Source organism: Phalangium opilio, unplaced genomic scaffold (assembly GCF_054372755.1).
Source record: "Phalangium opilio isolate 3A_F unplaced genomic scaffold, DU_Popi_V2 ptg000209l_1, whole genome shotgun sequence".
Classification (NCBI taxonomy): Eukaryota; Metazoa; Arthropoda; class Arachnida; order Opiliones; family Phalangiidae; genus Phalangium; species Phalangium opilio.
The window spans coordinates 16,271,101-16,297,626 of record NW_028324217.1 but is presented as its reverse complement, the minus strand read 5'-3'; the positions used below and the strand labels follow the sequence as shown (position 1 = coordinate 16,297,626).

Sequence of the window (26,526 nt, the reverse complement as noted above, 5' to 3'; positions counted from 1 at the left end):
GTCTAGAGCGTGGGGGGATTTTGTCTAGAGCGTGGGGGTATTTTGTACTCTTTCCTCGGATGGGGGGAAAATGACCGGGGATTTTGTTTGAGAGAGAAGAGCGCGGAAGGAAACAAGTTGTTCCATACTTAATGTTGGGTTGTGAATATAATAGTAGTCCACTTTTTTCAGATTTTAAAAAATAATTGGCGGTCTAAAGGTATTTCGCGCAATTTTTTAACACTTGTGTTGAAAATGAGATTAATATGAATTCAAACGATCAAAATAGCCTTTATCATGCTAGAATATTTTTACTGCTTCCCTAATGCAGCACTGAGTTTCCACCGATTTCAAAGTTTTTAGCGGGGATAGTTGGACCGATTTATTACTAATTAAAGGTTATGTGCGTCGACATAGAAATTTGTTTTCCTTTTTTAAGTCTCAAAATTTTTTCCAGTGCTTAACGTTTTCCATTTGCGAAAGATGCTGGTCAATATTTTTTTAGTTTTACAAAACGTTTTAGTCGCTTTTAATATCGCATAAATCGGGTTCAGATGTGTCTTTCATTTGGACATGCGACGATCGTAATTAGTTACATTGATCCTAGGTGTTTTTCCTGATTAGCAAAGAAACATAAGCCATTCTAAATCAAAATTATAACGCGATAACAAGCTTCACACTAATCACGACACTGACGGCGGTCCTACAGCCATTACCATCAACCGGAACTTCCGTAGGCTAACGTAACTCCAGATCCGGGTTAATGGGCAAACTATACTTGTAAAACTGAGCTATAGATGGCGGGCTTTGATTTCGTGGAAGAAAACGCTGTTTACAAAAGCATAACCTACGTCCTTATCAGCATTTGGGTTTAAATAGCCAAACATGGCCTACCTTAATACTATTGGGATTCAAGATATAAAACATTTAGCCCAGGACTTTTAGGGTTTGACATGTTTTGTTTTGGACCCAATAAAAAATATCCTAAAAGTCCCCTGCTGTAGAGCGCGAGCTTTCGCCGCCATCTTGGAAAATGGTCGCCGGGAATGCCAGCTACAATGTATTCCACGTTCTTCTTCATAAATTAAGAAAATTGCTATACATAATGATTGGAACCACATGAACATCATGGAAAAATTTTACAGCTCTGTGTTCAATAGTTTGGTCGCCATATTGGAAAATGACCGCCGTGAATGCTAGGTACAGTATATTTCACCATGTTGTTGGAAAATTATGAAATTTGATAGGTATTATAATCAGAGCTGTGTGAACCTCCTAGTAAAATATTGAAGCCATTAATCAGATAGTTTGGCTGCCATGTTGGAAAATGGCCGCCATCAATGTAATTTAGATACAGTATATGGTTCAAAAATTATGAAAATTGGAAATAATTATGTTGAAGACCGTCTAAACATCATACTTGAATATTGAAGACGTGCTACTGATAGTTTGGGCGTCATCTTCGAAAATGACTGCTGGAAATGCTAAATCCAATGAAAAACATTAACATGTACAAAAATGGGCCAAGCCTCGCTTCGTGCCCTCTCCGCCGTAAAACGTTCTGAGATCCCATGTAGAGCCAAGTCTGCCTTTTGTTCTCATTCAATCGCCAATTGAACAATTATGTTATAAATTAAGTCCTTTTCCTAATTACTAACCAATATTCTTTGACTCTATCATTATTATACATCTTTGTTCGTATCAAAAATATCGTGACTTGGCAATCGCAGGTAAGTAATATTAAAAGGAAGTCGAGGGGATATTCACTAAATCTTTCCCGATATGAAAATAATCGAAGGGATATTCACTAAATCGTTTATGGTCGAGGGGATATGTACAAGTTTATAAGATGAGTCATGCACAACCCTAGGTACAAATTATATGGTGAGTTATGCATAACCCTATTTACAAGTTTATAAGGCGATTTATGCATAACCTTATGTACACGCTTGCCAAGTCGGCGATATTTTTGATACGAACAAAGATGTATAATAATGATAGAGTCAAAGAATATTGGTTATTAATTAGGAAAAGGACTTAATTTATAACATAATTGTTCAATTGGCGATTGAATGAGACAAAAGGCAGACTTGGCTCTACATGGGATCTCAGAACGTTTTACGGCGGAGAGGGCACGAAGCGAGGGTTGGCCCATTTTTGTACATGTTAATGTTTTTCATAGGATCTCACTTCTTTTTGTAGACCCTCTCGTTATACTTCGGTAGTTATATTAAAGCAAGACCCTCTCGTGGTACTTCGTTTGCCAATATAATCGCTAATGTTTGTCAATATTTACGCTGTATTACCCCTTTCGACCCGCAGAGAATATGCAATAACGATTGTACGCGATATCCTAATATAAGAATGTAGCATCAGTTACGACACATTTCTTTTAAACTACTACTCCTATTAGCTTTAATATATATTTAACTTTCGGTTAACTTTGGAGCTTTACGTTCTTTCATCAAGAACACAAACTATTTCTGTTGAAAAGACGGCAGCGCCATCTGGTTTTAAAATAAAGAACTAAAGAACAATTTTATAAAAATTTCGGGATGTTTTAATTTTTCTGTGCTTTATAAAATAAATGAAAACTAAATCATGAATTTTAAGTTTCTATCTCCTCTAGAAGTACCTTAGAATTTTGATGATCGGTGAGTGAGTGAGTGAGTGAGTGACAAATAAGGTAAATTTCACCTGCGATATTTCGAAAAGTATATAGGGTAGAAACTTGAAATTTGGAAACTATAGCCAGCAGGACTGACAGTCCTCGCGGCGAGCAAAATTTCAGACTTTTACCTGTACCCATCACGAAGTTACAGTGGGCTTAAAAGTGCCACGAGTTGTTCGAAAAAAGGATGTCAGTGCTCGACTTGGCTGGGAGCACTGCCGTGCTCCCAGATTAAAAGTGCCACGAGTTGCTTCGAAAAAAGGATGTCAGTGCTCGACTTGGCCGTGATATATTTCAAATAAATAAATCTTATAGTCTAAAATTTCATTAACTAATTGTACTTACTGGGCTACGTCTATCGGCAAATTACAAGTTTGTACCTAATATATAGTTGACTAAATACATTATGTCAAATTTTCATTATTTCAATCATGAAAATTCTAAGGTACTTCTGGAAGCGTTAGAACTCAGAAACCTAAAATTTGGGGTATATTTAGTATGTAATTTATGAAGGGAATATTTAAAAGCTCTACTAACTATAAAAAGAAGTGAGATCCTAACAAAAAAACTAACGTGCAAAAATATGCAAGGCTTCGTTTTGGAACTGCTACAGCATAAGTTCTGAGATCCGATGGACTGCAAAAATCGAGGGGTCGAAGTCGGACGTTTTGGAAAAAGTGTACGGGATTTCGAAATCCAATTTGATTTCTTCGGATTTTGTTTGATTTCGTCTGATTTCATCGAATTTTGAGATTTTTCCCGTGATCCCGTCGGATTTGCTATTTTTACCGTGATTTCGACGGATTTTGGGGTATTTCCCTTGATTTCGTTGTATTTTGAGATTTTCCCCGTGATTTCGTCGAACTTTGTGATTTCGTGATTTCTTTCTTAATTTTGTCATTTCTTTTTACGGATTTTAGGATTTCTTTACTGATTTTGTGATTTCATTGCGGATTTCGGAATTTTTATTTGATATCGAAATCAGCATTAATTTCGGATTTCTTAAGTTGGATTTCACGGGTAGCGTACGGGATTTCATGAATGACCGACCCCTCGGCAAAAATTCATATAAATATTTTTGAATTTCATACACTTTTCTGTAAAACATATTGTCACTTGCCTATAGACCAGCAAAGATGAAATAATACTAACAATATTATCAATATTACAACCAAGTAAAGATATGCATTTTATAAACGAACTGTACAAAATTTTATTTAAAACTTGGCTTAAAATGGCATGTCAGAACATTTTACGATATATGGGTCCCAGGCTCAGCTTGTTATATTTTTACATGTTATTGTTTTTGTACGAATACCTAGTTTAGAAGTTCATTTAACTTAAAATTATGATACTCTTTAGGCTTATTTAATTTTAACTCACAAAATATGAAGTTACAATTAAGCAAACCATTTATGAGCGACTGCGAGACGCTGTGTGTACTACTTGTTGTGTTGTTAAATTATCAGACTACTTTGCCTAAACCCATAACCATTATCTTTGAAGTCAGAAAGCTGTTTGTATATGACTAATTAGCTTATGTTCTATTTATTACTAACCGATCGTCCACAGCAAAGAAACAACTGTAAAAAAAGGTTTTCTGTGGCCTTGGGTGATTCCCATGAGAAACCAACTTAAACCTCCGTTTATATTTTACTTTCAATGATTCATGTTTTGTGAGAAAAGATGAGAATTATGGACTGAGATCATTTTAAGAGAAGTTCAAGTTATGAAACTACCACTCTTCATTCAATTTATACCTTTTAATGTTTAAGCTCTAGTTGAAGATGACATTTTTCAAAAACATTATATTTACATTTTTACAACTATTATCCACTAGAATTAACAAAGTTCGATGCCCAGCCAAGCCCCCCGAGAGGTAGGGGCCCCGAGAAAATGGATTGAACTGCCCCCATCTCTAGACGGCACTGTATTTCTTGACCAGACATTTTGCGACATTTATTAGTTACGATATCTTTGCAGACTCGTGAATTTGCCATTCTACGAGCAAACATTTTTTTCAATTACGGTCTACCGAAACACTAACGTTTGTTTTTTCCTTCAACTGCGTAAATTGTTTTACCGTAAGACAGTTTAATCCATAAAGAGTATTAATTATTTAACCTACTGCTTAGATAGAGCAGAAAGGTACCATTTTCACTATCTCCTTCTGGTCGACATATTTTAATTATATATTATAATTATGTTCATTTCCATTTTTCCTACACGCAACGTAGCGTTTCCAATTTAATGAAGGATAAACAAAGGGTTTAGATTTACAATTCCACGTATACAACCCGATATCATTTGCAGAAACTTTGATTTTCAATTATTCGAGCAAACAAAGGCTATTAAAAACAGTAAGTCACGTTGGACGATCACCAAAATTTACTAAAAATGTTTGATCAGTCAACACAATTTTTGAATCGATGAATTTTAATCCATGCATAGTTGGAGTTATTTAAAATACTGCTGAGAAGACCGGAGTATTGACTATAAAGTACTACGGTATGGTTCCACAAGGGCAAAAATCATTTTACAATCATTCTTGTGGATTCCAATGTGCTAAGGGTGTACAGCACCCAACAATGATCAAAGACTATACAGCGTCTCTTTCGAAAACATAATAAAGTTCTGCTCCTTCTGGAGAGTGCCACATAAACTTGAGAAATGCCTGTATCAATCAATACTCGCGGAATACAGTGAACAAAGCACGATAAGGACCTTCGTTATATCGGTAGTTTCGTCGTTCAAGTACGTGAACGTAGAAGAGACTGTATAGCCTGTAATGAGAATAGAGAATTGGACATCCTAGCACGTTTTGAAGTCAATCACCATGCTAGTAGTAGAGTGGTGGGACATGAAGTTGCACTTAGCCATTCCACTGTTCTTTCCAGTTCACAAGGACATCATATACCGGCCCTATCATATCCCCCTACCTTTGACTTACCATGCGTCAACTAATTGAAGCCGATCCATTATTTTTGAGAAAGGTACTATTTTCTGACGAGACTACATTCCACAGGTATGGTACGGTAAACCTGCAAAACGTACATTAATGGACCCAACAAAATTCTCATTGGTAAAGACATCATTATCATCGACTTAAGGTAAATGTTTGGGTGGGCATTCCTGGGAACCGAATTATCGGACCCTTCTTCTTCGTGAGAACATCACTGAAGAAATTTATTTTTAATTCCTGCGTCACGAGTTTAGTTTTGCATATGAATTGCAAGACATGGAAAGTCGTCTGGAAGAGTGTCTCCACCATGATGGTAGACACGTCGAACATTTAAGTTGAGGTGTAATTTGAGGCCTAAGTTCTAAGACTAATCGTAGGACTGTGATTTAAAACGTTTTGTTGCATTCAGCATATTCCCCAATATCTCTTTTGTACCTTGTCATTTGCATAGAACTAAACCCGTTCAAATCCAGAAAAGATACCTTAATTAGTATTTAAGCACTTCAAAAGTTTAAGACGTAATGATTTTTAGTTCAACTCTTACAGCAACAAAGCTTTTCATTGTGTCCATTAAGAATTTTTATCAGCAACGCCTTGAATTTTGAACTAAAGCAATTTACACACAAATAGAATTTCTTTTATTTTTAATTTAGTCATTCATTTTAATTAATTGCAAGTGAAATCAATAGGTTGAAAATTGTAATAACAGCAATCAGTGTAAATGATGAAGAAAATTTAAAATTATGCAGCTTTAGTTTTTTTGGAATTTGCAATTGGTGCCGTCACTGACGTTCATTAATCATTATTGCTTCCATGGGCCGTATTCTGCAGAAAAAGTATGCTCCTCCCCCGGACTTAAGCTCGCTGATTGGTCGGTCAGGATCGAACTTAGGGCTTTTCATTGGCGGTGGCGGTTTTGGGGCAAATCTCACTTAAGACTTGTGATAGGTTGAAATTTTCGAGCAGACGACATTGACACGTGTCAAAATATACACCAAATTCAAAGTAGTAATTTTAGAACTCGGCAAACCGTTCAGAATCATGAACCGGTTAATTGACCGGTTTTTTGCTTTCTTTTTTCACCGGAACTTAGCAGACTACACTTCGTCGTTGCTAATGGCGGTAATGGCAGGTAATGGATTATATTGTTCTTGGTGTTGTTGACTTTAGAAAGAAAGACAACTAAATTATTGTTTTAAATACGGTTAGTTTACAAAATATAAGGGTTTGCGTTGTTATAATTTAAAAAATATGCCTTTGTTTTGTGGGAAAATAAAGTCGAACTCTGCCCGAAGTCGAAAAGGATTTACACCGAGGCTTATGACGAAGAAAGTCCTCTGTAGACTGTAGTAAGTAGTAAAGAAAGATTTTATTGTTTCTGTTATTGACTTATTGTTTGGTTCTGTAAGATAAGTTTCAAGCAACAGAGGCACGCTAGTAAATGATTGGAACATGAAATGAGGCACCATCCCATAGCGAAGGTATTTCGTCATTCATTGGCCATGACCAAGATAATTGTTTTTTGATACAAATATGATTGCCTAATCCTTATGGGTCATGAAAGCCTGATTCGATGTGCTTATAATATATATTCCATGACTGTCACAGCCATCTTCCCTGGCACTTGGCACCATGAACTGTACCTATTTTATAATCAAAGCACCAACAGCGAAAGAAATACTTCTACCTTTTATTACGCAACTATTGCATTAATGTTCAACAGGTTAATAATGTTGCACACATGTCTAACAAATAGAAATATTCATATGCTTTTCTTTTATTATACATTTGTGGTAATAACGTGTTTGACATGAACTTGAATGGGAACTATTTTTGACCTCTATAGTAGGAATTTCTCTTCATTTTCTTCTGTTACTAACAGGTTTATTTTAGCAAATTAAAGATGGCAATACAGGGACAATGTACTTTAATAACTTCATTCACCGTCAAAACACCACACAGCAGAGGAAAGATAACTGGATAAAACATCAGGGATCACAGATAGGTTAAATGATGTCAACGAGGTAGATTGTTGGTTGGAAGAGATCAAGAAGATGTTGAGCATCTTGAAAGGCGATATATGAAAGAAGACTGCTTCGACAATGGAGAGCGGTAAAACTGGAGGCCGAAAAAGTTACGTCCATGAACTCCGAAAATGTACCTTTATTCCCAGTTTTGAACTTGACATTTGTCAGTATGCCGTAAATTGTTAGCTATCTTATACTCGAATTCGGATATTCTCCAGCAATGTATGTAAATATGTATTTGGTAAATGTCCAACTTTTATGGAACTGTTGGAGAAATAATAATGAAACACAAGAATATGTTGACCCCCTATTTCCTACCCATTAAAATGTTACAGTTTTATTGTCTTAATTCATTTTTGCGTGGCATCTTCCCTTCAATACATAGGGGTGCTCGAAACATTAAAGACGGATCACTGAGATAAAAATATAACCGTAGAATCACCAATAGGCTTACTAGTTCCTATAGTGGCACATTTTTTAATTGTGATTTAACAATAAAGGGTTAGTAGCGAATAAATCAATAACTAAAGTTTAAATTGAAACACGTACGTTTTTAGAATAGAATATGCAAAATGAAGGTCATTTTAAATATTTTGTTTCAGTAATGCTTCGTGACTTGTTGAAATGTGCAATTGAAAATACAAATATGGGGAATCTTCTTTTAAAACTGCAACAAAGATGATCAATAAAAGCCTTTTTTCCATATATAGGATTTTAGGTTCGATACATGATTTCCATTGGTCCTATATTAATACAATCTTATAATGATAATTCATAAACAACAATGCTCAAGAACATATGCACATGAATGCCAGTCCTCCTTCATCCAAATACCATTAAAACAGACTCATACATTTGCCTACATCAGATAATAATACCATAGATGTGCATTTAGTGGCCGTCTAATAAAAGGCTCTGCCCCATTGGACCGAATCGCATTCGGCCGAAACCAGTCCCAATCAACCGAAAAACCCGCACTTTTGGCGGATTCGATCCAATGGAACAGTCTCAATGGAGCGAAAACCCACACTTCTCCGGGTTTCGGATCCGTTCCATTGGGACAAGAATGCATGCGCATATACACCCGATGGAACTAAAATGAATTTATTTCCCGGGAGCGCAAAGATTGCATCTTTGCAAGCAAACAATTTCTTTGACTTATAATAAAATAATGGTCAAAGAAATTGAGCACCATACGCGAACATTCTGTAAAATATTAAGCACCTATTTTAGTTTAGAAGAACCAAATACTTTCAGATCCCCGAAAATTTACTTTTTAAAGGGAATTGTAGTTTTTTTTATTACTTTAAGTCATATTTATCACGTTATCAGCTAATTAATAGGAGAATATTTTGAAAAAGGTGGCAGCTAATTAGTAGGAGAATATTTTGGAAAAGGTGGCAGCTAATTAGTACGAGAGTATTTTGGAAAAGGTGGCAGCTAATTAGTAGGAGAATATTTTGGAAAAGGTGGCAGCTTATTAGTAGGAGAATATTTTGGAAAAGGTGGCAGCTAATTAGGAGGAGAATATTTTGGAAAAGGTGGCAGCTAATTAATAGGAGAATATTTTGGAAAAGGTGGCAGCTAATTAATAGCAGAATATTTTGGAAAAGGTTGCAGCTAATTAAAAGCAGAATATTTTGGAAAAGGTGGCAACTAATTAAAAGGAAAATATTTAGAAAAAGGTGGCAACTAATTAATAGGAGAATATTTTGGAAAAGGTGGCAACGAATTATTCGAACCATTGTTTTGGAAAAGGTGGTAGCTAATTAGTAGGAGAATATTTTGGAAAAGGTGGTAGCTAATTAGTAGGAGAATGTTTTGGAAAAGGTGGCAGCTAACTATTAGGAGAATATTTTGGAAAAGGTGGTAGCTAATTAGTAGGAGAATGTTTTGGAAAAGGTGCCAGCTAACTATTAGGAGAATATTTTGGAAAAAGTGGCAGCTAATTAATAGGAGAATATTTTGGAAAAGGTGGCAGCTAATTATTAGGAGAATATTTTGAAAAAGGTGGCAGCTAACTATTAGGAGAATATTTTGGAAAAGGTGGCAGCTAATTAATAGGAGAATATTTTGGAAAAGGTGGCAGCTAATTAGTAGGAGAATATTTTGGAAAAGGTGGCAGTTAATTAGTAGGAAAATATTTAGGAAAAGGTGGCAACTAATTAATAGGAGAATATTTTGGAAAAGGTGGCAACGAATTATTGGAACCATTGTTTTGGAAAAGGTGGCAGCTAACTATTAGGAGAATATTTTGGAAAAGGTGGTAGCAAATTAATAGGAAAATAACCTAACCGAACCGAACCTAACCTAACCTACCCGAAACCAAAATATTAAAATTTTAATTTAAAACTTAAAAATTGATGGAACTACCATTAAGATTATACTTCATTTTAAGCACAATTTGTTTATTAATTCTAAATATCTCTTGCCTTGAAAGGAATGAAAGTGAGCGTTTTAATTAGTATCACGAAACATTTAATTTATATATTTTAAAACTACACCACCGAATCGCTGACGGCTATCGTGTTTCAAGTTATATTGATGTGTTTTTTAGGGCATGTTCGGACGATTGGGATTTCGGTCCATCGGGAATATAGCCATTGGGCTAGATTTTGAAATTCTAGCCAAACATTTTCAGTCGAATGCGATTCTGTCCATTGAGATTCGGTTGAATGGGAACCCCCCCCTAATAAAATGGTCTTATAGACATTGAAAATAAGAAACAAATTTACATCGAGAATCCTATGTGATAAAGTCAAAATAAACTCAAGTTTTATTTAAATAATGTTGCTATACTGTTTTTAGTAGCAGCTCATCATTCAGTCTCGACATTGGTTCCTCTCCATTACTTATTTTCCTATAATTGATTCTTTATTACCATAATAATAATTAGTTAAGTTTGATTTGTTTATCTTATCCAAACCTTTAAAGAGCTCACCTCATATTTGTATAGGCGCAAATCGCATACTCGTTGGTAGTTTATACTTGCAACAACTATGCCAGCCTTTTCTTTATAGGGATACCTTAGAGTAAAGCATGCTCAACTAATAAAAGTGTTAATATCTTAATATGCAAGTTGATTACAACACTTCAATGTTGGCAGATATCCTTAGAGGAAGTGCCCACCCTAGATAATTCTCCTATGCCATTGCCAGTGTCAATGATAGAAATGTCATTACCACAAATCTATAATAAAAGAAAAGCATATGAATATTTCTATTAGTTAGACATGTGTGCAACATTATTTACCAGTTGAACATTAATGCAATAGTTGCTTAATAAAAGGTAGAAGTATTTCTTTCGCTGTTGGTGCTTTGATTATAAAATAGGTACAGTTCATGGTGCCAAGTGCCAGGGAAGATGGCTGTGACAGTCATGGAATATATATTATAAGTATAACGAATCAGGCTTTCATGACCCATAAGGATTAGGCAATCATATTTGTATCAAAACACAATTATCTTGGTCATGGCCAATGAATGACGAAATACCTTCGCTATGGGATGGTGCCTCATTTCATGTTCCAATCATTTACTAGCGTGCCTCTGTTGCTTGAAACTTATCTTACAGAACCAAACAATAAGTCAATAACAGAAACAATAAAATCTTTCTTTACTACTTACTACAGTCTACAGAGGACTTTCTTCGTCATAAGCCTCGGTGTAAATCCTTTTCGACTTCGGGCAGAGTTCGACTTTATTTTCCCACAAAACAAAGGCATATTTTTTAAATTATAACAACGCAAACCCTTATATTTTGTAAACTAACCGTATTTAAAACAATAATTTAGTTGTCTTTCTTTCTAAAGTCAACAACACCAAGAACAATATAATCCATTACCTGCCATTACCGCCATTAGCAACGACGAAGTGTATTCTGCTAAGTTCCGGTGAAAAAAGAAAGCAAAAAACCGGTCAATTAACCGGTTCATGATTCTGAACGGTTTGCCGAGTTCTAAAATTACTACTTTGAATTTGGTGTATATTTTGACACGTGTCAATGTCGTCTGCTCGAAAATTTCAACCTATCACAAGTCTTAAGTGAGATTTGCCCCAAAACCGCCACCGCCAATGAAAAGCCCTAAGTTCGATCCTGACCGACCAATCAGCGAGCTTAAGTCCGGGGGAGGAGCATACTTTTTCTGCAGAATACGGCCCCTAGGTCTTTTTGTGCTGCTATTCGTTTTCTTAACGTTATGGTAAATTGTACTACAACACGTGTTACATATGGTTATCTTAGGTCTGGATGTACTAGCTTAGGTTTATTTCTACTGCTAATCGTGTTAAGGTTAGGTTATGTCACGTTTCATTTTGTTAGATTAAGTCAAATTGAATCCCCATCATTGATGGATTTACGTATCATTGCCGAAAAAGGGGAGGGATTTGTATCTATGTAACTTTAAGTTACATATTTTTTTGGTGTTTCGGAATGCAGATAAATCTTAAAAATTAGGAGAAAATCTGATAAAAAATCCTTTCGTTTTTCTTTTCGCCATCCCTTTAAAGCAATTTTCGGCTGTGGCTTACTTTAAACAAATGCCTGTAGATGCACATATAATCGAAGGATGGAGCTGACTTGTCCTCTAAGCTTTGCAAAGGCTAGTTTTAGGACCGCCATCAAGGACGAATTATGATTGGCTCCTAACTTTGACCAGGTCAAATTTGTGTAGAAGATCAGCCAAAATGTTTTTGGTACCACCTGGTACCACATGAGCAGGGACGGAAATAAGGAAAATTTCTTATAGGACATGTGCCCAGTGACCCCCACTTTGACTAGATATTTTATAGGACATTGTCCACTGGAGTGTGCAAAAATAGTATCGCATCTTCATAGTTAAACTATAATAACTTCAGAAAATTTATTGGTCAAAATGTCCAGTGACCCCCTTAGTTTTAAGAAAAATTATAGGACATTTCTAAATTTTATTGGACAATGTCCAGTGTCCTGTGCTTATTTCCGGTCCTGCACATGAGCCAACATTGCTTTAAAGACTGGCTTATGCTTAGAGGGCTAATACTTTTTAACATTGGCCATAAATATATGGAGGTGAAGGGATCGAGTTTGCCCCGTGGCTTGGCGTATTTTGTCCTAGTCATCTCTTGGGGAATATCGTTTGTGGTATTTTGACCATTGTGAAAGGAGATTATGTCCTTATCTGTTCTGGGGTTTTTTATGTCGACCACATTCTAGTAGAACTACTTTAAGAAAGACGCTCATGCGGAGTCCTCTTTTAAAGACATTTTCATATAAAGTTTACCTTATTTTTTATATTGGACTTATACTTATACCCCTACCTTTAAAGGGATAGAATCAATCTTTTGACTACTAATGAAAAGCTATCATTTTTGAATAAGATATAACCTAAAATTACGGTTTCAAATATATATATGTATTTATAGTTTTAATAACTCAACTATTTTTAATTAATTTTTAAAAGTATTAGTTTTTGGCGCCGCTCCGATCACTTCCCCCTCTACAGTCGTTCGGAAAAAGCACGAGCGAAACACCTACATTACCCCCGCTACCCTCCTCTCACTCGGAGATATAGTAGTTTTACACCTAAAAGTAGATTTCATACTACTTTGCATTTTCGCCAATTTATTATTTTTTTTCATTTCGATATAGATTCTTTGAAAGTTTAAAGGAAGGTTAATAATTTCACTGTAATTTGGCGTTCAAAATTACACAAAAAATATGTTAAAGCTTAGATTAGGGCCATTAGGCTAAAATAAAGCCATACCATTATTATACATGGAACCTAAGTCTTTGCCAAAATAGCATAAAAATGTGGGGTTTTGGACATTACCTGTAACAATTTTGACAAATCGCTATCATCCTTACTCTACAACGTAACCCAGAGTTAAGAGAACAAAGGATTACAAACATGAAAAATCAAAATTATGTTTACAAAAGCCTTCTCAAATACGCGCCGCTTCCCAGTGGACCAGTGAAGGTGAAAAGCTACTATACAGTGGTCTAAAGCTCCCTAAATTCTCCTATTTCCAAACAACCAATGAATCAAAGACCCATTAGCAACGTCACTACCCGGAAAACAAGTTGGAGGGTATTTCACGGCTGGTTTGAATTTCAAAGTATCTTACGTACTTTTCTTAATTTTAAACGTTTTAATTCGACACATAATTTTTGGGCACATTTTTTACCTCAAACTGCCCTAATCTTGTACTCGTTGGAAAACATTGAGAGTATCCCTTTAAATTATTTCCGTGCCCCCGTAGAAACACTTGCAGGTCATATCAGAAGTCCATTAAATTAGCCTAGGAAGTAACCAAAAGCGGGGTTTGGGACTCCCCTCTCTTGTGTAGCAATACTGAAGAGGGGCGACACCTTCGCCACCTCGCGGTAATTTTTCTCAGATCTCCGGTTTAGGTGCGACTCGTACGCCAAAATTTGCGCTATCGAGAGAGAAAAACTATTGGCCGAAAACGCCCCCTTCCACTGTAAAACCGAGCCCTCTTTAGCATAGGAGAAGGGATGAGGGTGTGAATTTTGGAACAGTCAAGGTCATTCAGTTTTTTGTGACTCTTCATAAACCTATTGAAAAAAAACTATTTAAAGGGAGGGTGAAGTAGAAAATCAAGTGATTTTTTATCGATTCTTCTACTAATTACAAGACCAGTCTGCATAGTAAAACATTCAGGAAATACTTCCCAATGATTTTAAAATTTGGTTCAGATTTAAAGGATAATTTTAAATAAGGACGTCCGACCAATCGCGTACCCCCTGCATTATTATTAACAAAATTCTCGTGGCACGTTCCGTGTCGATTGAAATTTAGCACGAGATTTGATAAAATTTGGGCGTGAGACATGGAGCGTGCCACGAGAATTTTGTTAATAAAAAGGCGAGGCGTTACGCGATTGGTCGGAGGTTCTTCTTTAAAATTATCCTTAAATCTGAACCTAATTTGAATTTTAAAATTATTCGGAAGTATTTCCTGAATGTTTTACTATGCAGACTGGTCTTATAATTAGTAGAAGGAAGAATCGATAAAAAAAATCACTTGATTTTCTACCTCACCCTCCCTTTAACAACCGTGGCAGTTCCTTTTTTTATTTTTTTATAAAGCAAACAATCCAGCGTTCATGGGCTGAAGAAGTCACGCCCCGCTCACGTGAAGAAAGACTTCCTAGAGAGGAGCTCGAGATTTCTAACAGTGTTAGGAAAGGGGGAAAAATTTAATCCCCTATCCATGAAGTTAGAAGGAGTTCTTATCCCAGCAGAGACGTACGCCATACCAGCTATAGTAATTGTTCACTTCGTAGGCTAATTTAATGGTATCGTTCCTTTCAACCGAATTCCCAATGGATCGAAATCCCATTCGACCGAATATCCCGCAATGATTTTAGATTTCCAGCCCAATGGCTATATTCCCGATGGACCGAAATCCCAATCGTCCGAATATGCCTCTAAAAATACATGAATATAACTTGAAACACTGTAGCAGTCAGCGATTCGGTGGTGTAGTGGATACGATGTTGGACTGCGAAGCGATAGGTTGTTGGTTCAAATCTCCGAAAGGTACGTTAATAATATTAAAAGTGAATGTTTCGTGATACTAATTAAAACGCTCACTTTCATCCCTTTCAAGGCAAGAGATAAATAGAATTAATAAACAAATTGTGCTTAAAATGAAGTACAGTCTTAATGGTAGTTCCATCAATGTCTTTAAATTTTAAATTAAAATTTTAATATTTTGGTTTCGGGTGGGTTAGGTTAGGTTAGGTTCCAATAATTCGTTGACACCTTTGCCAAAATGTGCTCCTTTTAATTAGCTACCACCTTTTCCAAAATATTCTCCCTTTAAATAGCTACCACCTTTTCCAAAACATTCTCCTATTAATTAGCTGCCACCTTTTCCAAAAGATTTTCCTATTAATTAGCTGCCACCTTTTTCAAAATATTCTCCTACTAATTAGCTGCAACCTTTTCCAAAACATTCTCCTACTAATTAGCTACCACATTTTCCAAAATATTCTCCTTTTAACTAGCTACCACCTTTTCCAAAATATTCTCCTTTTAATTAGCTACCACCTTTTCCAAAAACATTCTCCTATTAATTAGCTGCCACCTTTTCCAAAATATTCTTCTATTAATTAGCTGCCACCTTTTCGAAAACATTCTCCTATTAATTAGCTGCCACCTTTTCCAAAAGATTTTCCTATTAATTAGCTGCCACCTTTTTCAAAATATTCTCCTACTAATTAGCTGCAACCTTTTCCAAAACATTCTCCTACTAATTAGCTACCACATTTTCCAAAATATTCTCCTTTTAACTAGCTACCACCTTTTCCAAAATATTCTCCTTTTAATTAGCTACCACCTTTTCCAAAACATTCTCCTATTAATTAGCTGCCACCTTTTCCAAAATATTCTTCTATTAATTAGCTGCCACCTTTTCCAAAATATTCTTCTATTAATTAGCTGCCACCTTTTCCAAAATATTTTCCTATTAATTAGCTACAACCTTTTCTAAAATATTCTCCTATTAATTAGCTGCCACCTTTTCCAAAAGATTTTCCTATTAATTAGCTTCCACCTTTTCCAAAATATTCTCCTTTTAATTAGCTGCCACCTTTTCCAAAATATTCTCTAATTATCTGACATCTTTTCCATAATATTTCTATTATTGCTAATAAATTGTTCGTGGTAAGAGGCGGGCTTTTAATAGTCATATAAATAATCTTTTTACCTCCAAACAAGGTTGGGTTGGGTTGGGTTAGGTTAGGTTAGGTTAGGTTACGTTTGGTTAGGTTTAGGGATGCACCGATATGGGTCCAGCCGATATATCGGCCGGCCGATATATCGCAAATTCGTAGCCGATATATCGGCCGATATTATAGGCCCATAAAAAAATAATATTTCCCCATGAATATCGTTTCCAAGAGAAGAATCAGCATTATTTAGGACCATTTACGTTTTTACTTTGTTTCACTAGAGGCACGTGTCACAGCTCTTTCGTTTAATGTGGACCGCTTCATATTTTAGCCTTAACCGCCTTCCTTAAAAATGGTGTGGTCTAAGTTAAATCCATGCTTGGTTTTAGTAAAAATTCAGCTCCTTTCCTTGTTCAACATGAAGTAGCGTTATAAGCAGACTTATGGACCACAAGTGAAAAGTTCAAAATGTAAATTAGTGACACCAAACACATTAGAGAGCGTCAGTGTCGACTTCGATTGTCTGCGGGAGGTATGGGAAACTAGGGAAATTACATGCTCAGAGTCGTAAACAACGGCATAAAACTGAGATTGTGGAAAACCTTGCATTTTTAAAGGCAAATGTTAAATTGTGAGCATAAATTTGTTTGATGTGTTTCAATTTGTATTCATTGACTACTTTATTTCTTGTCAAATTCTTCCCGGAAATATCGGTTTACACGAAGCCGATATTGGCCGATACCGATATGAAAAAGATAGGCCGATAAATCGGCCGATATATCGGTGCATCCCTAGTTAGGTTCGGCTAGGGTAGGTTAGGTTAGGCTAGGCTAGGGTAGGTTAGGTTAGGCTAGGCTAGGGTAGGTGAGGTTCGCCGTAATTAAAACGTAGTTAAAATAAGTGCAGTAATACATTTTCAACTCACATTTATTTTAACAATAATAAGTTGTGAAATTAAAAATATATTTAATGCAAAACCACACAGTATGTCTTCTTCCAGTTCAATAGAATTTCGGTCCAATGGGACTATAATAAAATCGCACCTTTGGCTACGTTCGGTCGAATGGGACCCCCCCCCCAAACCCCTTCTGTCGAATGGGAATTCGGTTCAATGGGACCAAAGCAATTTAATGGACTTCTGGTCATATCTATGTACGGTGTATTTGCACGTTTATCAGAAAATTAATCTACTCGCGAACCTTCAGGGAATGAAGAGAAACACGCTATTTCATTTACCGGGTGTACCATCGAGTCGTCAACTAATCTCTCTACTGTGCTTAAACTGAATCCGGTCTTTCTTCGATATACTCATTAAATACACACGGCGTGGCATTTTTGTATTGGGTGACTCTAAAACGTCGCACCCTGTAATAATATTAATAATAATATAATAATATAGGACCGTTAACAACACACGCGAGACAATAAAAACTTTTCAAACATATAGTCTATTTCCCATAGCGTTAGCGAAATTGAATATCTTAGGGAGGGTCATACACTAAGAAATATCCAACATTGGGTGTAATAAACTTTTGAGACTGTCAGAATTTAATAATAGCGACTAGCTAAGAGGAAAAAATGTAACTAGTTCCGACGCTAAACGCCAGCAGATTGTAATGGATGTCGATGTTGAAAAGAGCTTCAGAGCCACATATCATGTTGTAAGTAAAGCTCCCTTTATGAAATTATATAAACTCAACTGCCAATGTATAACGGAAACATTTTTTTTCATGATAAGTTTTTGTGTGTTAACGTTTTTAGATTTGATTCAATTAATTTCTAAACAGCGATATTTGATTTTGAATGTTAACAGTCAGGGTTCGTACGGAACCTGGATAACCTGGAAAACCTGAATGAGTCAGGGACATGGATAATCGGGGGGAAAGTCAGGGATAACTCAGGGATTTAAAAACTTTTCCTAAAAGGTCAGCGATATGTCATGGTATATCAAACCATGATTCGAGCAATGCTAAATATGGGCCAGGGGTGATGAAGTGGGCTCTGGTAAACACCTTAAAATGGTCAGGGACATAACGAAAGTTTGGTCAGGGATAACCAGGAAAAGTCAAGGATTTTCAATGTAAAAAATTTCGTACGAACCCTAGCTGTAACATTAAGCAGAAATGTTACTTTGTTGAATTATCTTCAAAAAGATTGAGCCTTGTGTCTATAAATATGTTACATCGTCGTCGTGTGTTAGACTTTATTCAAAAAGCACCATATCCTATGTTAGAAGTTATACAAGTTTTCATGACATTTTTGGAATGAATTCTGAGAGCAGTAGCTCTCTTAGATAAGACTTTATACTGCCTTTAATGTATAAAGGGAGTTTTTGATTGGATGTAACATTTTTCGTATTATGTTTACTGTTTTGAAAACATTCCCTTAACATGTGGTTAAAATTTCAAAATGATCTACGCATTAAATTAGTCAGTGTTTTTGGTGAAAACGTTCAAATTTTCCCATAGAAATAACATGGGAGTTTTTCTCCATTTTACCCATTTTGTCGCCACCGTTTTGAAATGAAATATTCGTTTCTTACGTTTGAAAACGGTTTTATATTAAAATATATATTAATAAAAACTGTCTGGGAAAAAGTAAGAGATAAGTGTAGAAAATTAAATGCATGAAGTAACAGATATTCAATTTTCACTTTTGAACACATGATTATAAAACATCAATTATTTGAAAAAATTCTTATCTTAGTTTTTCCACCATAATTTCATTTGCGAAAAATATTTTTCAACATTATTTACCCTAGTATTTCGCTCTTAATATTAATATTAGTCTGAAAAAAATTGAGATTTATGAGTTCAATTTTCATATTTTTAAATGGGAAATAGAGGCAGTTTGATTGTGATGTTAATATATATGTGTCGAAAAGATCTGTAGATTGATCGTTATCTTTTGAGAGCTATACATTACGTCAAGTTTTGGAACTTCAAAAACTTTCAAATGAACGAACACTTTTTGTTTTGATAGAGTTTTTACTTTATCAGCTATTAACGTTTTTCTGTCCATTTTATTCCCCTTATAGGGCTCAACCTAATTGTATATATTTGAGAGAAAATAAATGAAAAACGCGTATTATTTTTAAAATGATATATATGTGTCATGTTAAAATATTTTTACTGAAGTAGTTTTGGTGAAAAAAACTAAGATAAGAATTTTTTCAAATAATTGATGTTTCATAATCATGTGTTCAAAAGTGAAAATTGAATATCTGTACTTTAGGCAAATAATTTTTTTACACATGTCTTACTTTTTCCCGACTTTGTCTACAAAGACAGTTTTTATTAATATAAATAGATTTTAGCTATCGCATTGACAGTGCGAACTAGCTGTACCTGTATACAGCATTATACTTTGGTATACAAACTTCGTCAATATGTAAACTAGGCATGACCCATTCTCCAAGGTAATTCCTCAAAAACAACGAGTTGAACAGTATCATGGTGGCCGCGCCTTTACTATAGGGCTGTGCGAGCCTTGAATTTTTGGTTTCGAGCCGAGTCTCGAGTAGTTAGAAAATTTGTTTCGAGTATTTATCGAGTAATTGGGAATTGATTTTCTAGTATTTTCATACTTTCTGTTAATTTATTGCTCTCAAAATAGACATTTGACCATCGACAACTACTTCCATCAATTCCCAGACGGTATTAGTCTTCTTCCCTTTAAATTTAACAAACTTAATTCCTCATTAATATCTTCTTGTCATTCCTCACCGAAGTCACTTGTAGCCATTGTTATACTTCACGCAAAGTTCCAAACGAAAATTACTAACCTAAACTTAAAATAAATAATTAAATAAATAAATTAATAAAATAATAATAGTAAACGCCCCTTTAACTGTATTTCATTACTTTTACTTCCACTATTTTACCAGCTAGGAGCTACTACCCTACTACATTGCGCTGGCATTATGATCTAAACTACCCAATGAGCACTAATGTGCGTCTGTTAACCAATAAGCATGACTTTCTTGTAGATTTTTATAGCTAATACATCCTATTTTCAGAGTTGAAGGCCTTCCAAAAGCAGGTTCGAGTATTTATCGAGCCTTGGTTTGATACTCGAAACTTTTTCGAGTCTCAGAAAATCTCTTATCGAGTATCGAGCCGAGTACTCGACTCGATACTCGATCGAGTACTCGAGTCTTATCGAGTACTCGCACAGCACTACTTTACTATTAAAGAACGAGCTACGACGCGTGAAAATGTACTTGTTTCCCTATACGAGATTGTCAGAAAATCGTTCATAAATTTTCTTACCTTTTTTTGTACCTCAAAGTCGATACTATATTGACAGACACGACCTCACTGTTATTTAAATGTGCACACACAACAGAAAACATTTGAAGAATGAGTGACGAATAATTTTGAATCCTGTCTTTCTTTATTACCAGTCACCACCATATGTCATTAACAATGGAAACGGAGAGCTATATGGTTATATGATTAAATTCCTCAATGTTCTTAAAAGAGTCGATAATATAACGTAAGATTCAATATATATATATCAACTATATAAATATATATATATATCACCATTCACCTTCAAAATATTCCAGCTTCACTTTCATCCCGAGTACAGACTCCAACAATGGATTTGAAGTTGGTAGTTCGTGGAACGGACTTCTCGGTGTGCTCAAACGAAATGTAGGTCAACTGTGACTGTAATAATGTTGATTTGAGGTCTTAGTTTATACCTTTGAATTTTTTTCAGGAGGCTGATTTTTCCATAATTCCTTCGACAATTTACATTGAACGTTTGAATGCCTTCGCTACTTCGCATCCTTTTTTGGTTTCAAGAACTCATATATTATTTGGAGCTCACCAAAAGAACGAATGGGATTTTTATTCGGTTATCGACAAATGGGTAAATTTTAACACTAAAGGGGAAATAATGTTCAATGTTACCAAAACATTTTTGAGTCAATAAGAAAGGGTAGCAATTTAGTTTGATTCGGTACTTGACTACCTGGACTCATAAGAATGCATGGTAATGGTACAACGGCAGTACTAGACACATTTAGTGGGAAGCCCTGATGTGAACGGTTCCCGTATGAGTGGATCCCATAATAGTGTTTCTCGTAACCGTGGTTCCTTAAAAGGCGGTTTTCCGAATACTCAGTTTATCCGTTGGGCCAGTTTCTTAAAATATCGTTACAGCAGTACCCTAAAGAGCGGTACAACCGGGATGTGAAAAACGGATGTTGTTTATGATGGTCTAGGCTGGTTTTTTTGAGCTCAAATAATACTAGGTCAGTTAAGGTTAGAATTGGTTACTTGAACCCTAATTAGGTTGGGTTAAAATTGGATATTTGAATCAAAATAGGGTTAGGTCAGGTGACGTTAAGTTAGTTTAGGTTATTTGAACACAATAGTACTAGGTTAGCTCAGGTAAGTTTAGGATTTGTTACTTTAACCTTTATATCACAAGATCAGGTAAGGTAAGTTTAGGATATGTTACTTAACCCTAATATCACTTAATCAGGTAAGGTTACCTTTTGTTAATTTCAACCTAATATTACTAGGTAAGTTATCATAATTCCTATAAGCTGTATCAGGAAATTATCACACCGGTGTTAATCGGTGCAATGACTTATACAGTGCAGGGCGTTGGCAATGAAATTTAATATCAATCTCACCTTTTTTTTTTTAATAAAAATGGGGTATAATTGTTTTCTCTTCTAAAGTTGAGACATCATGGACTTATAAAAGGTGGTTAAAATTTTATAACGGGGAATTTAAAATAGACTTTTTACCTTGTGGACGGTTTTTTAATTTATCTTTATTACGGCGGACAAGACACGAAAATTCCGCATTACAGAATCTTTAACAATTTTTGTCAGCGTAATATTTCTTGAATACATTTTTTCGTTGTCCGTAAATAAATTTTACTCTTAAAGAAAACTAACTTTATCTCTGAATAAAAGCTGTCCAGTGCCTCCACCATATTTGTAGCGGGAAATCTCGTTTTGAGCAGCGCAAGGAGGTAACTGGCTTGGGGACATTAGTCAAATACGGATATCAGTTTTTGTCACAAGTATCAATATGATACAAGAGGTCGCTAGTTCACTTCCCCCTCAGTCACTAGGCAAAGTGTCGTTTGCACTGCAAGCATATAAATACTAACGTATTATGGATTCACATATTTTACCTTCCACAAGTACTATGAGCCCATTGAAGAGTGAAAAATATGACTTGTAACCCCCACAGCGAGTGAGGGAAAACTTATTACTTTGACTCTCCGGAGAGCTATGGTTCCAATTTCATACGTGATCTAGCTAGCTCCGACTCAATTTATAGTCTCCAAACATCCGCTGGTGTACCAAAAATATTTAGAGTTAAGAGTAAATCTATTTAAAGCAATTTAGTTACAAGTAAATCTATTTAAGGAAATTTAGTCACCAAGTCAATATATTTAAGAAAGAATAATTAAGGAGTTAATCTGATTAAGTAATTGTACTTAAAGACAAAATCTAAATGAGAAATAATATTTAAATAAGTTAATACAATGAAGTACTAATTTTTAACAAGTACAGAAAAAGAAGCCATTATTATTAGGAATTACCAGAAGGAGATAATAGAAGAAGGATGACACTCTGTATCCTTTTAATACTAAAGTTATGTAACATGATTCTACCCAGGCTCACGCTTTTCGTTTGCTCTCCTGCTCACCGAACTTGAGGTGCGCATCACACCGTAGGGTGAATTCCAGAAGTTTGGTACTAAATCCTTAGCAATAAACCTGCAAACCTCGTCTTGACGTGGGACAAAATCTACAAGCGCGCCTTGAACATAATAAAGCGTTAATAGAGTAATGGTGAGGGAACTATATCGCGTTTGTGATTCAGTTTAGTAACATTGATCCAAATGTTCCGATGGGAAGAATGATGTTACAATTAACCCGCTATGTAGTACACTTCTCTCAAAGAGATATATTATATACTTCTGGAATTACTAAGACATATTTTAGAGCTTCACACTTTTTCCATGTTTATATTTAACATCGCTAGATAATTGTGGCTTTTGTTGGCTTGGCTCTGCTGATTTACATGATTGGGAAGGTAATTTCAAAGTATGGAAAAGTGAAATCAGAATTGCCCGGGATGCTTTTATTGCAGTGCCTTCTAGGAACAAGTATGAATTCTAAGAGTGACGCTACTTACAAATTTCATATCGAACTTTCTTTTAATTAAGGTCCTCAGAGCGTAAAATGTGATGGAGTCGCTCGATTTCTTTCGGTAACGTGGAGTCTGACATCTTTTATTCTTTTAATCTTTGTATCATCGGAAATGACTTCCGAATTTTCTACCAAAACTGTCACTGTCCCCTTTGATGTCATGGAGGACATATTTAAATTTCCCAACGCCAGACCTTTATTGAAAAAGGACGGATCATTAAACGTCAATTTTCTTTCGGTCAGTAATCAAGATGACTCAAGGCTCCGATTGGCTAAATGTTGACTTAATATTTTTTTTAGAAAAATGCATTGACAAGCGCTGCTTACGCTGAGGTATTTAAGCGCGTAGAAGCGAACCCAAATTCGTGTTACGTTAAAAAAAGCAACATGCATTCCGATATCCTCCATTCGCAAATCGAAAGTCGTGAAAAATTCTTTATATTGTCTGATATGTCCAACTGGAATATTATTAAGGCCAGATACGCCAAAACACGAAACTGCAAAATGAAACTAAGCAAACCTTTAATGATAGCCTTTCGGTCAATGTATTTCAAGAAAAACATTTCGCAAACACTAATTAAAGTCATTAACAAAAGGTAAGATTTACGAATTCAATTCTAAGGCAAATGTTATTGGTAGAGCTCGGCATTATCTATCCATTATCCACGTTATTTTATATTTATCCATACTCGAAAATTATCCACATAGATTATATGTTAAATCATATTATATCCACAACTTTATTTATAAATAATCGGTTATCCACCAATTTGTGGATATTGGATAGAAAATTACGTGCTCTAAGCCTACATACGAGCGCTTCCCACACGAACTGATCTCTTAATTGTGGTTCTCACAGCCATGGTTCTCTAAATAGTGGTTTCTGAAAAAAAGGCCGTTTATTCGTTACGGCAGCTACCTAAGTAACGGTAACGTAAACGCAGTATCCTAAATAGCAGAACAGCTGGGGTATGCAAAGCGCTAGTCGTTTATGATTGTCTAAGTTGAACTCTAATAGCACTATAGGTTCTGTAAGGTTAGAATGGGTTATTGGAACCCTATTTTTTCAGGTTGTGTAGGGCTAATTTTGGTTATTGGAACCCTATTTTTTTTTCATTTTGTGAAGGGTTAAGTTTGGTTATTTCAACCCGAATAGTATTAGGTCAGGTAATGTTTGGTTATTTTAAGCCCATAAATATTAGGTCAGGTAAGGCAAGGTTATGCTGGTCTACTTGTACTTAATATTTACACCGCGCTTATTTAAAACCGCGGTTGCTTTTTCAAGAACTGCTATTACAGAGTACACCCATCTTAAATGAAATCTAAAAATGTTTTTGTAAAACCTTATTTTTTCTAAAAGAGTTTGTATTTTGTTTTGTTGTGTAGAAAACCATTTTAATTATGAAATTCACTCATATTATTACAATCGAGAACGGATTTTTGGTTTTCTAGGCTACGCCAATTGACAGAGGGTGATTGCTTGGAAGATCTGAACCCGTCTTTGAAACTGAAATTGCATCCCTGTCAAAGATCCGAAACACCGGAAGCATTCGTCGTTATCAACGTCTTGGCATTTATCGTCATTTTCCGTGTTTTTGTCTTGGGCTTTTCGGCCTCCTTCATAACTCTTATACTCCAAATTGTGGTTAAAAAATACCGATCATTTTTAAAAACTAACACCTAGTCCACGTAATACCGTGTAGTCAAATTTTTTTTGACTCTTATAAATAGCTACCAAGCGACCAAGGTTCTTTAATAGAATTTCTTTCAAACTTGACTATTTAGAAATGAAATGTAGTTTCAACACGCAGAGAAAAGAGAAAATAACTATTACGTAATAGGAGTGCTTACAATCGCAATCAGTGTTGTGGTTTTGACTAAATTGGTGCCGCACAAATAATTTCCTGCTTCTAGGAACAACTATTACCTCGTACTAGTCGTGCCAAGTCAATTGTTTGGGAAAATATTCTCCACTGTTTCCCTCGACATCCAACCACCAACAAATATTAAATTTTTCTGGACGTTTTTTAAGTATAATCGTTTTGAATACATTTCAAGCGTTTAAATTCTTGAAAGGTTTTAATCCGAAACTATAGTCCGAAGCCGCAGATATCCGTTTCAAATGTCAATAACATTGTTTTTATCTCAGATATGGTGTGACCCGAATGTGTATCTGAAAAAGGCATCTGATTTGAACAGAAAATGACTCTCAACTGTTTAACCGATAGCCGAAGTCAAGCAATCATATTTGATCTGTTCGGATCACAAATCAGATATCTGCATTCGGTTAAAAAGCATTACGTAATAGTTACTTGTATGAGTGTAACTCTAACAAAAAATAACATATCATACTGCAAAACCTCCAGATTTTGATGTAACTTGGATTTGATATAAATAAAAAGTCTCTGCCCCTCCATTCCTACCGACACCCACACTCCTTTACACGCAATCCTTTTCTTCTGTTCACTTAATGGAGAGGTACTAATTACTATTTCAAGCTCATATTTTCTTCGTTTGGTGGTGTTTTCTTCTTTATGAGGTTGATTGTAAGCTTGTCGCGTCGATCGCCGTCTTAATCTTAACCCTAACTATAATGATGGAGTGAAAGCCATTACGAATGATTGGTATCTATGTGGTATAGACGGCAAACCACTAGATGGGCTGTTGTTAGAAGCCAAAAAGGGCAGATCGGCGTCCATGTGGGATGGGCTAAGGCCATCAGACGGTAAGGGTAGGAGCCAGTGTGACAGATTGGTGTATGGGGGAATGGACGGGAATACAATTTATAATTTAGCCAGTTAATTAAAACTCAATTTGTTCTGGCCAAGGAGAGATGCATGAAAAAATGGTTCCGAATAAAAATGACCAATGGTTACCTAATAGTTATCGTTGCAAAGAACAATTTTCCAATCGTAAATGTTAAAAATTTGTTCCATGGTTAAATATTCTATTACAAACTTGTTTATAAAAAGAACAGCTACTTCATGGATTTTGTATCTTACTGTGTTTTAAAGTATATTT

General features: G+C 35.4%; 1 protein-coding gene and 2 long non-coding RNA genes across 6 annotated transcripts in view; 2 read left to right on the top strand and 1 right to left on the bottom strand.

Annotated features, from left to right (window-relative positions):
- The window catches only part of LOC149620867 (uncharacterized), a 200,429-nt gene extending 193,097 nt beyond the window's left edge, over positions 1–7,332 (top strand). Inside the window, exons 1-5 of one of the 4 annotated variants that reach the window (XR_016375166.1) lie at positions 6,477–6,617; positions 6,706–6,744; positions 6,822–6,961; positions 7,022–7,093; positions 7,221–7,332. This is a non-coding gene — a long non-coding RNA (uncharacterized LOC149620867). Of the gene's footprint in view, positions 1–6,476; positions 6,745–6,821; positions 6,962–7,021; positions 7,094–7,220 lie in introns of those variants that run through there. The other 3 variants (XR_016375165.1, XR_016375164.1, XR_016375167.1) reach the window with 3 other exon arrangements.
- Positions 7,333–10,706: 3,374 nt separating this feature from the next.
- Positions 10,707–11,471, bottom strand: LOC149620866 (uncharacterized). The gene is made up of 4 exons (XR_016375279.1): positions 11,266–11,471; positions 11,134–11,205; positions 10,892–11,006; positions 10,707–10,828 (listed from the first exon to the last, which is right to left on the bottom strand). It is a non-coding gene; the product is annotated as an uncharacterized LOC149620866 (long non-coding RNA).
- Positions 11,472–17,460: 5,989 nt separating this feature from the next.
- Positions 17,461–26,060, top strand: LOC149620865 (putative glutamate receptor). The gene is made up of 8 exons (XM_089854894.1): positions 17,461–17,978; positions 20,723–20,814; positions 20,888–20,975; positions 21,043–21,195; positions 23,339–23,462; positions 23,523–23,743; positions 23,806–24,101; positions 24,958–26,060. The coding sequence occupies exons 1-8, from the start codon at positions 17,934–17,936 to the stop codon at positions 25,187–25,189; spliced, it is 1,251 nt and encodes a 416-aa protein (XP_089711020.1). The 5' UTR covers positions 17,461–17,933; the 3' UTR covers positions 25,190–26,060.
- The last annotated feature ends 466 nt before the right edge of the window (positions 26,061–26,526 follow it).

Coding starts and splice junctions, on each gene's coding strand:
- LOC149620865 (XM_089854894.1), top strand. CDS start 17,934: ATGGATGTCGATGTTGAAAAGAGCTTCAGAGCCACATATCATGTT. Junction 17,979..20,722: donor TCAGAGCCACATATCATGTT/GTAAGTAAAGCT, acceptor CTTTATTACCAG/TCACCACCATATGTCATTAA. Junction 24,102..24,957: donor ATTAAAGTCATTAACAAAAG/GTAAGATTTACG, acceptor TTGGTTTTCTAG/GCTACGCCAATTGACAGAGG.